This window comes from Oncorhynchus mykiss, chromosome 18 (assembly GCF_057628025.1).
Source record: "Oncorhynchus mykiss isolate SJ-2025 chromosome 18, ASM5762802v1, whole genome shotgun sequence".
Taxonomy (NCBI): domain Eukaryota; kingdom Metazoa; phylum Chordata; class Actinopteri; order Salmoniformes; family Salmonidae; genus Oncorhynchus; species Oncorhynchus mykiss.
The window spans coordinates 64418067-64429298 of record NC_143039.1 but is presented as its reverse complement, the minus strand read 5'-3'; the positions used below and the strand labels follow the sequence as shown (position 1 = coordinate 64429298).

General features: G+C 40.7%; 1 protein-coding gene across 1 annotated transcript; it reads left to right on the top strand.

Annotated features, from left to right (window-relative positions):
• Positions 1-4362: 4362 nt before the first annotated feature.
• LOC149975621 (uncharacterized) lies at positions 4363-7358 on the top strand. The gene is made up of 2 exons (XM_090209076.1): positions 4363-4548; positions 5934-7358. The coding sequence occupies exons 1-2, from the start codon at positions 4387-4389 to the stop codon at positions 6342-6344; spliced, it is 573 nt and encodes a 190-aa protein (XP_090065202.1). The 5' UTR covers positions 4363-4386; the 3' UTR covers positions 6345-7358.
• Positions 7359-11232: the final 3874 nt, after the last annotated feature.

Below are 11232 nucleotides of genomic sequence, written 5' to 3'. Positions count from 1 at the left end.
GAGTCAGAAGAAGAGAAAGAGAGACAGAAGAAGAGAGAGAGAGAGAAGAAGAGAGAGAGACACAGAAGAAGAGAGAGAGACAGAAGAAGAGAGAGAGACAGAGAGAGAGAGAGACAGAAGAAGAGAAAGAGAGACAGAAGAAGAGAGAGAGACAGAGAGAGAGAGACAGAAGAAGAGAGAGAGAGACAGAGAGAGAGAGACAGAAGAAGAGAGAGAGAGACAGAAGAAGAGAAAGAGAAGAGAGAGAGAGACAGAAGAAGAGAGAGAGAGTCAGAAGAAGAGAAGAGACAGAAGAAGAGAGAGAGAGACAGAAGAAGAGAGAGAGACAGAGAGCGAGAGACAGAGGAAGAGAGAGAGACAGAGATAGAGACAGAAGAAGAGAGAGAGACAGAAGAAGAGAGAGACAGAAGAGAGAGAGAGATACAGAAGAAGAGAGAGAGAGAGAGAAGAAGAGAGAGAGACAGAAGAAGAGAGAGAGACAGAAGAAGAGAGAGAGACAGAGAGAGAGATCGAGACAGAAGAAGAGAGAGAGACAGAGAGATCGAGACAGAAGAAGAGAGAGCGACAGAGAGATTGAGACAGAAGCAGAGAGAGACAGAATAAGAGAGAGAGAGAGAGAGAGAGACAGAAGAAGAGAGAGAGAGAGAGTCAGAAGAAGAGAAAGAGAGACAGAAGAAGAGAAAGAGAGACACAGAAGAAGAGAGAGAGACACAGAAGAAGAGTGAGAGACAGAAACTGAGCTGAGCCCAGAAACGAGCCCTCTCAGTCAGATGGTGTTGGACCTCACCAACCAAGCTGACACCAGCACTGCTTCAAAAGAAAGAATTCCAATAAACAAAATCATGAACCAATCAAAGGAATCATATTTACAATACTGGAAAAACGAAACAAAATCCCAAAGCCGACTAAATTGCTATCTGACCCTAAACAGAGAATATGAATTGGCTGATTATCTCTACTCTGTCAGCGATACGAAGCAGAGACAGATCCTTACCAAGTACAGGCTGAGTGACCACCGATTGGCGATAGAAACCGGCAGACATAAAAAGACATGGCTACCCAAAGAGGAGCGTGTATGTGGTCACTGCATGACAGGCGAGGTAGAGACAGAGATGCACTTTATCCTTTACTGTGATAAATATTCCTCACAAAGAGATTCATTATTCACAGAAATGACTACATATATTCCAAATTTTTACAAATTGAACCCAGAGGAAAAACTAAGAATACTCATGGGCGAAGGAGCAATGGCTCCTCTTGCAGCCAAATATGTATTTTCCTGCCATAGCCTGAGGGACACTGAATAATAACATCTGCATAGTAAACAGTAACTTACTTATTATTACTATTATTGTTATTACTATAATTATTAATGTTTACTGTAGACTGTTCCCATTTTATTGTTATTATTTTTGTATTTAATTTTGTATTATTATTTACTACCATTTTATATTATTATTTGCTATCATTTATAATTTTGTTACAATGTATATTGTATACATTGTTGCTTTGGCAATATTGACACAATGTTTTTCATGCCAATAAAGCAGCTTGAATTTGAATTTGAGAGAGAGAGAGAGAGAGAGAGAGAGAGAGAGAGAGAGAGAGAGAGAGAGAGACAGAAGAAGAGAGAGAGACATAGAGAGAGAGAGACAGAAGAAGAGAGAGACAGAAGAAGAGAGAGAGAATAAGAGAGAGAGACAGAAGAAGAGAGAGAGACAGAAGAAGAGAGAGAGAGACAGAAGAAGAGAGACAGAAGAAGAGAGAGAGAGGAGGGGTGTTAATAATGTTAACAATGTCAGGTTGTGACATTTGGATCAAATAAATATTTCCATTTGGATTGTAATGAACTAATTAACATTTCTCTTATTCAGTGTCACCTCCATGAAATTACAAACCTAGTGAGTAAATAATTAATTCAAACATAATCAGAATGTGGAATGACAGACGTCATGACGGCAAAGATGTTATTCACTGAACAGTTCATTAAAGTGTTGATGACCTCTCAATCCCTCTCACAATTACCTTTTTTCCCCACAGGAATATTCTACTGCATTCCACTAGCTGTTACCTAGATGCAGGCTACAACACCAAACAGGTCACCTGTGATACAAGTCAGGTTCATCCATGCCTGAGGATGTCGGGAGATGACGTGGTCACCGGCCACTAGGGGCAACAGTGAGCACTGTTACCTTTGAGTAGGTTTCGGTTTTGGCAAGGTGTTGTGGACAGGGATGGCTGATGGGCGTAAGCATCTGCCTCTGATGCAGAAGGTTGCATGTCAAGTTAATGCCTAACCTTAATATTTCAGAGTTAATGCCTAAACTTAACCTTAAACACTTCAAAGTTTGGAACAACTTTGAAATCTGATGTTTGAGAAACAGGGATGAGCGTCTAATTCTGCCGTGAGACTGAGAGCTTGTTGCACACCATACTATTTTCATTAACAGCTGAATATTAGTAGGCTATGGCTGGCAGGCCAATTATTGGCAAAATATCTGATATAATTGGTCGAAAGACCAATTAGTGGCAAAATATCTGATATAATTGGTCGAAAGACCAATTAGTGGCAAAAGACCTGAATGTTTTATTTGACCTTTGTTTGGACAGGGAGTCAATGCTGAGACAGAGGTATATATATATATATGTTTAGATGAGCCCTGTATAGCACCACAATACACAGGGAAAGAATGCAATAGACAGGCAGTAATTAGAAGCATAGTGTTGATAATTGTCGCCTGCTTTTCCCGACTATTAACAAGTCACATTCTTGTCTCTATCAACTAATAACTGAAATATACAGTAAGTTTGACTTTTTTTTCCCCAAAAATAAAATAAAAACTGAAATGAGATGCAAATTTCCTCCCCTGTCATCATGAGTGACCCAAGGGTCAAACATAACCTTGAGTTAACTGAACAATAAGAAGTCACAAATGCTCATGTACAGCTTACACAGAACAAAGAAAGAAACACACCGGTTTTTAGAATGTCTCTGTGATTGGATGACTGAGGTATTCACTGACTAATAATGTATCACACCATGTGAAGGACCTTACACAACCACGGCAATACAATCAGGTCATCTTACATTTCCATCGTTTGGCAGACGATCTCATCCAGAGCGACATACAGGATCAATTAGGGTTAAGTGCCTTGCTCAAGGGTAGATCGCCTGATTTTTCACCTAGCCTGCTCGGGGATTCATACCTGCGACCTTTCGGTTACTTAACTGCTAGGCTACCTACCACCATTTTCACAACCAACGATCTGCCTTGAAATGCCTTCCAGATGCATTCTGACAAATGTAATGGTATGCAAGATACTGCATCGAAACTACTGATCCAGTCTATAGTAATCAAGTGCTGATTACAGAATCCAGACATCTGAATGCCCAACACTCTTCTCTAGTTCCAACCATATTAATTTTATTAATGTATTTTACCTTTATTTTACCAGTTAACTGAGAACACATTCTCATTTACAGAAATGACCTGGGGAATAGTTACAGGGGAGAGGAGGGTGGATGAAATGAGCCAATTGGAAGCTGGGGTTGATTAGGTGGCCATAATGGAATGAGGGCCAGATTGGGAATTTTACCAGAACACCGAGGTTGACACCGCTACTGTTACGATAAGTGCCATGGGATCTTTAGTGACCACGGAGAGTCAGGACATCAGTTTAACGTCCCATCCGAAGGATGGCACCCTACATAGGGCAGTGTCCCCAATCACTGCCCTGGGGCGTTGGGATATTTTTTTTTACTGGCCTTCCAACACCACTTCCAGCAGCATCTGGTCTCCCATCCAGATAACAACCAGGACCAACCCTGCTTAGCTTCAGAGGCAATAGAGATCCTATTCAATTGTTAGCGTTCTAATTCCTAATTATATGGTTCCAAACCTTACACACAGGAAATGGCGAGTTCAGAAGAGGACGTTTCCTCCAATGTTCCGTGCAAGGCTCTCTGTTACCATGACCACAAAGAAGCTCTACTAATTAATAAGTGAATGCTCACCTGTCACAAATACTATTCTCATGCATTTTATTGTGTGTGTATACACATGTCAGATGGGACACTGTTCAATGACTGGTTCATTCCGGTTCTGTAATTGTATGTGTGTCTAATGTGTGAGGGCTTAATGAGCATTTGCTCTCATGTATGGTTCTGTGGCGAACTGGGAATTTGTGTGTATGTAATATGTTTTGTATGTGGGCCAAATAAGGAAGTTCCGGGGTGGGCAATACATTCATTCATTATTGTGGTTGGTGAAGGCTGTGTGTGTGTGTGTGTGTGTGTGTGTGTGTGTGTTTCTGCACCCTTTAAGAGCAGGTGACGGTCAAGGAGAGAGGCTATAAGTGTTGTACTCAGTGTTCCACAGAGACAAGATGCTTCCTGCCACTGCGACTATGATGATGGTGATATTCACCTTGGTTATTTTGGGATGTGTGGAGTTCCAAGGGGTGATGGCCTCTGACTCTGGGGTGTACAGAATGTCCATGACTGACGACAACAACAGACACACCACCAGACAGCGACAGCATCCTCAGGTAAGCATAAACCTACACCCAAAATGACCTCTAAAGTAGTAGTGTTGGCTATAGGGATCTTGAAAAAAATAGGCAAAATGTAGCGAAATACATCTTTATGTCAATTAGGTAATAAAGTAGGCCTACTAAGAGATGGCTATTTGATAGCCTATATTATTGCTATTTAAAGTGACAATCACTTTTTAGCAACCAGACCAAATTCACATAGAAATGTGCGTTATAGTGAAAGCAAGTCTAAGAAGCTGTGGATATGTTCTATATGCACTATTTCTATGCTTCCCTTCTTAAGTTTTGTTTTTACGTCTTTTACTTTTGGTTTTGTACACCAGCTTCAAACAGCTGAAAATACAACATGTTTGGTTATGGGAAATATATTTCACAGTGGTTTAGATGTTACAATGATTCTCTACACTGTACTAGCTTATTTTGTCACATAAACTGAATTTAGGCAAACTATTAGAGTTTTAGCAACCAGGAAATGGCAGAGCGATTTCTGCATAGTGCATCTTAAATAATGATTATTTTCATAGTAAACTTCATTTAAAAAAAAAAGCTAAATAATTGCAGCTCATAGTGCTGAATGAGCACTTACAAGAAGCATAAAGTAAGTAATACAAGCAGAGAAAACAGGAAAACGTAGGCTTAACCCCCTAGAGTCCCCCCCCCCCGTGGAGATCTAATTAGCATAACAAAATTCTAAATCAGTCCGTTAAAGCTATCTGTTTGCATGGACTGCGTTTCAATCCAATGCATCCACCTATGTCTTCCTTTCGCATCTGCAGTGGAAGGTGGCACAGCTGCAGCGATGTTTGTCGGACCAGGAGACATATAGTATCCTGAAATTTAGTGCCAAAAAAAAAAGGGGTTAAATATGGGTCAATACATTTTTTAAAATCTGATCTTTCTTGTATTGTATCTCTCAGATATTGGACAGACACTTCAAAACATAATCCCTTTTGACCATCTGTTTAACCATGTATGAATCTATTATTCAATGCATTTCTATGGGCTAATAGTGGAAAGATCAAATTCAATGTTTCCTCAAATACTTAAACAATATGTTTGGTTGATACTTATTGGGGCCCTAAAATTCTAAATGAAATAGCTAAATGATCCTTCGTATGACCATCTTAAATGTTCTACTAATTTAAATGAATTCTTTATAATGGACAGAAAAGGCTAGCCTGTGTCTTTCTTGTGTGCTCTATCCTGTTCTGATAGGCTATCAGTCTGACAATGATGCACACCATGAATTAAAACACAATCTGGCCTTAATGGCCACATGTAAAACATATATTTTTCTAATTCTTTCTACATTTTATTCACACACAAAAAAATTTAAGGGGTGAAATATTTTATGTGTTTTTCTGCGTTTTGCTTTTCAGACGAACAATGAAATACTACGGAGTCTCGAGGTGGATGATTTCAAAATCAACGTAGCACCAACCAGCGGAAAAGTCAGCTCAGCACCTACCATGGTCCGACTCTCCCCGCCACCAGTCAAACCTTTACACCTTCACGCCAACCTCCCACTGCGCTTTGGCCGGGACTCCCAACCTGACGACACGCACTCACCCAAATCCACCCTCAATTTACCACAACGGTTTGGAAGAGCACAGGGGTCTGTTGCAACATTTATGACCTCATGTATTGAATGTCCCCGGATCGGGACAGTGCCCTCTGCCACCTTGCCACCGAGGTTCAACAGGAATGAGTTCTACCACAAGTATCCTTTCCGAGCCATGGCCTTTTACTCACGCATGTTTGAACCCGTGCCAAATGTGAACATTAGGTAGGCCTACATTTACATATAATGCAGACTGAGCTCATAGACTAGACATAACATAGTAAGAGTAAATCTACTTACTACTTTTTACCTACTTTGCAACTACTTAGCTTGTTAGTTTACCCTTCCCCTAATCCTAACCTTAACCCTTTAACCTAACTCCTAACCCTAACCTTTACCCTAACCTTAACACCTAACTCTAACAAATTGGAATTCATAACATATCATACACTTTGCAAATTTGTAACATATTGTACGTTTTGCAAATTCACAACATATTGTACGAATTGCAAGTCATAACATATTGAAAACGTTATCCATTTAGCTAATGTTAGCATTTGCCACCTAGCCATCCCTAGCTAACATTAGCCACAACAACTTGGAATTAGTAACATTTCATACCTTTTGCAAATTTGTGACATATTTTACATTTTGCAAATTCGTAACATATGATACGAAATGGATGATGGACATCCACAAATGAATACATACCACATGAAACATAACATACTAAATGCAGTGTCTCAGAATAATACAAAATGCTTTGAGACCACGTTGCATAATGATGTTTTTGTTGCATGTTTAACATAAGGTATAATGACTGACTATAAAAAATAGTAGCCGATGGAAAAAAGATTAGATACAATATTGACTTTTGGATGGGGCAATATGACTTGTCTATAAGCCTATGATTTCAAAATGTAAATATATTTTCATTCTTCCGGCATCAAGACTATTATAATATGATTTTGGCTCAGAGGAAGAAGAAACTCTAACCCCTAGCTGAAGTTAGCAACAACACATTGGAATTCATAACATATTGTGAAGAGGTCGAAGTTGGATTTACTCTTTTGAACTTTAAATGACTTCTGACACCACAGAAGAGCGTGCTGTTTCCACAACGTGGCTTGTGGCTTTCCCTCATATTTATCTCATAGCCTATGTAATGTATGAATATTGTTAAGTTGGTGAAATATTGTTACTTAATCATGTAAAGCACAGATTAAAATGACTATACCGATTATACCGTTGATTTGGATGCCATTTGTTTGAATCATTTCAGCACCACGGACAGGTCCTGAATGTGGTCTACCAAATGTCAACTTCTCAAAGTTCCACTTCTTGAAACAGCAATGTAGCCTATCAAACAGCAATACATCATACATGTAGTATATCGATATACACTACACTGTGTATATACAAAAGTATATGGACACGCCTTCAAATGAGTGGATTTGGCTATTTCAGGTAGGTGTATAAAATCGAGCACACATCCATGCAATCTCCATAGACAAACACTGGCAGTAGAATGGTTTTACTGAAGAGCTCAGTGACTTTTAACGTGGCACCATTGTAGGATGCCACCATTCCAACAACTCAATTGTTCAAAATTCTGCCCTGCTAGAGCTGCCCCGCTCAACTGTAAGTGCTGTTATTGTGAAGTGGAAACGTCTAGGAGCAACAGCAACTGTGCCACGAAGTGGTAGGCCACACAAGCTCACAGAACAGGACAGGTGAGTGCTGAAGCGCGAAGAGCATAAAAATCGTCTGTCCTCTGTTGCAACACTCACTACCGAGTTTCAAACTGTCTCTGGAAGCAATGTCAGCACTATAACTGTTTGTCAGCCACACACAAGCCTAAGATCACCATGCCAAGTGTCGGCTGGAGTGGTGTAAAGCTTGATGCTATTTGACTCTGGAGCAGTAGAAACACCTTCTCCGGTGTGATGAATCACACTTCACCATCTGGCAGTCCGACGGACGAATCTGGGTTTGGCGGATGCCAGGAGAATGCTAAGTGCCGCAATACATAGTGGCAACTGTAAAGTTTGGTGGAGGAGGAATAATGGTCTGGGGCTGTTTTTCATGGTTCGGTCTTAGTTCCAGTGAAGGGAAATCATAACGCTGCAGCATACAATGTCATTCTAGACTATTCCATCCTTCCAACTTTGTGGCAACAGTTTGGGGAAGGCCATTTTCTCTTTCAGCAATGCCCTCATGCACAAAGACAGGTCCATACAGAAATGGTTTGTCGAGATCGGTGTGGAAGAACTTGACTGGCCTGCGCAGAACACTGACCTCAACCCTATCAAACATCTTTGGGATTAATTGGAACGGTGACTGTGAGCCAGGCCTAAACGCCCAACATCAATGCCCGACCTCACTAATAATCTTGTGGCTGAATGAAAGCCTGCAGCAATGTTCCAGCATCTAGTGCAAAGTCTTCCCAAAAGAGGGGAGGCTGTTATAGCAGAAAAGGGGGGACCAACTCCATAATAATGCACATTATTTAGGAATGAGATTTTCGACAAGCAGGTGTCCACATACTTTTGGTCATGTAGTGTAGCTAATATGATGACCTAATACATTACACCAAGGCCTATCTTTACCATCTGATGAACTCATAATGGAGCCGCGGTGTGAATGGTGTCATACATTATATTCACCATGATCAACATCGTGAAGTGATGTAGACAATACAATTTAAAAAGATTTTGGGAAAAATGAAAGTGAACACAGGCCGGGGTCATTGTTGGCCGGGCTACAGGGAGTTTGGCAAGGCAAAGAGAGCGACAGAGGGGGTCTCAAGTGATTCACTGAACTGTCCTTTTGAGACGGCGACCTCTAGTGAGAGCTCCCTCCCAAAATAAGTACTGGCATCTATTTCAATCCGAGCCAAGCACAGTACTTAGCTAATGATAGATAGGTCAGTGTAATAGCTAGACCATGTGAGTGCGGGGTCATATCACTTCCCACTGGGCACAGATGTCAGTTCAACGTCAAGTTTTGATTTGTTAACTAACGTGAATTCAACATGAAATCAAAAAAACACTTTGCCATGCCTTTGGATTTAGGCTAAAAGTTAGGTGAAAAAAGGACAAAATTCCCTTACATTTATGATTTTCTGCAAAGGCAATCAGTTTTTCACATTGATTCAATGTCATCACATAGATTATTTTTTTAATGATGTGGAAACACTGTTGATTCAACCAGTTTTTGCTCAACCTGTTACTGTAAAGGGTGAATTGCAGCAGAGTCTCCAGAGGAGTATACATTGTAGCTAGCAAGGTCTCTGGAGTTCACATTCAGAAGTATTGCCTCACATGAAGAGTGCACTTTGTAGGCTTCCTCCACACAGGCTGGGAAGTCCCCGGCAGAGCGAAGTGACACACCCCCGTTTCCTGGTCCCAGAATACACTGAGACACCCGCAAGGGACACTTCCACTATGGCTACAGAGGAAACATCCTACCTGAGTACTTATAAAATACAACAAACCTAGAATCAATCAATAACAACCTATAGTCAGTCAATATTGATATATTACATGTACTCAAATAAATTTTTTTTTTAAAGGGACTGTACTAAATCTGTAAAGCTAAAGCATTACAGATTCCGAGATAGAAATGTGAAGGTGATTTCTGATTTAGCCAATGTTTAATGTGAGTACAGTCTCCGCTAACACTTCAATCACACCGTCATTGCATTTTGGTACACCAGAATAAATGAAACGCTGCATTTGCCTTGCAGCATTGCTTTGAACAGGCAGTTGCAATGCGTTCAGGGGGAGGCATATGTTGGATTGATCAAACATATGGGTCAAACTGTATTGGTAGACGGCTTGACAGAAGCGGTAGCAGAAGGTGGATATTTAACTTTTGTTGCCTTTTAGCTATTTTACACAGCATTGTATGTCATATAACTAGATAGCTATCTACGATCTACGTTTTTAAGAGAGCGCTTTTCAATTGGCATCTCTCCTATCGGGTAACTTCTACCGAAGGTAACTCCTCTCCCTGTTCGGGCGGTGCTCGGCGTTCGGCGTCGCCGGTTTACTAGCCGCTACCGATCCCTTTTTCCTTTTCTGGTTGTTTTGTCTGTGTTCCTTTTCACACCTGGTTTCAATTGCTTTTATTTATGTGTGTATATAGGGCACCTGTTACCTGCCATAATTCTTGTAGAATTAAGCTTGTAGGTATTTGCGTTCGGTATTCTATGCTGTTTATTGTTTTCGCATTTACGTACGTGTATGTAGTGTCGGAACTGTGGTTGTTCCTCCGTGTATTGACACAAGTTTCCGTTCCTTCGAGAGCGTAGTTTGGATATTCATCTGGGCCAATCTTGTATTGGTGGACTATGTATACATATATCTATATTAAACACGCTTCTCAGAAATCCCTGCTCTCCTGCGCCTGACTCCTACACCTCTCACCGAGACGCACCTTATCACATAACTGAAAAACGGCTCTCAATATTTCATGAAATAACTCAAAAAGTGTAAACGGTAGCAATTTATTTCAATTTATAGTTTATTTGCCTAAAAATGATCTTCCTCCACATACCAATGTTTTTCCAAACGTTGCTTTTTTTGTGTCAGCAATTAGACATTGTTCTTAGAGGGGGCTATTTACCCCATAGTACCCTATGTGATGACATCATGTGCATACCTTCAAAATGTTTTGGCAAATCATAATTATTTAGAAAAAAAACGTTTCCATTATCCTTTGTTGCAATAATGAAATACACCCCTGTAGAAGGTACAAAATGTATCCTATAAATGCCGTTTCCATTACAGGTCGCAAAGATTTTTTGTTTGTTGTTGCTACATTGGTTCTGGGATGAAGGAGTGATCCAGGGGAGCTTCCCTGGAGGGGAACAAGGAGGGGTACAGGCAGTGGGGGTTGGGGCAAAAGAGCCGTGGGGGTTGAGGGTTGTTCGGGTCCCAATCGGTTCTGTTGGAGATTCAGGACTCGTTCTACAGGACCGACGCCGTGACAGCCATGTCACTGGCAGGCGACAGTCATTATACTTCCATAACTAAGGCTAATGTATAGCACACACACATACATGCACACACACCCACACAAACGTGTGCGTACACACACACATATACACACAC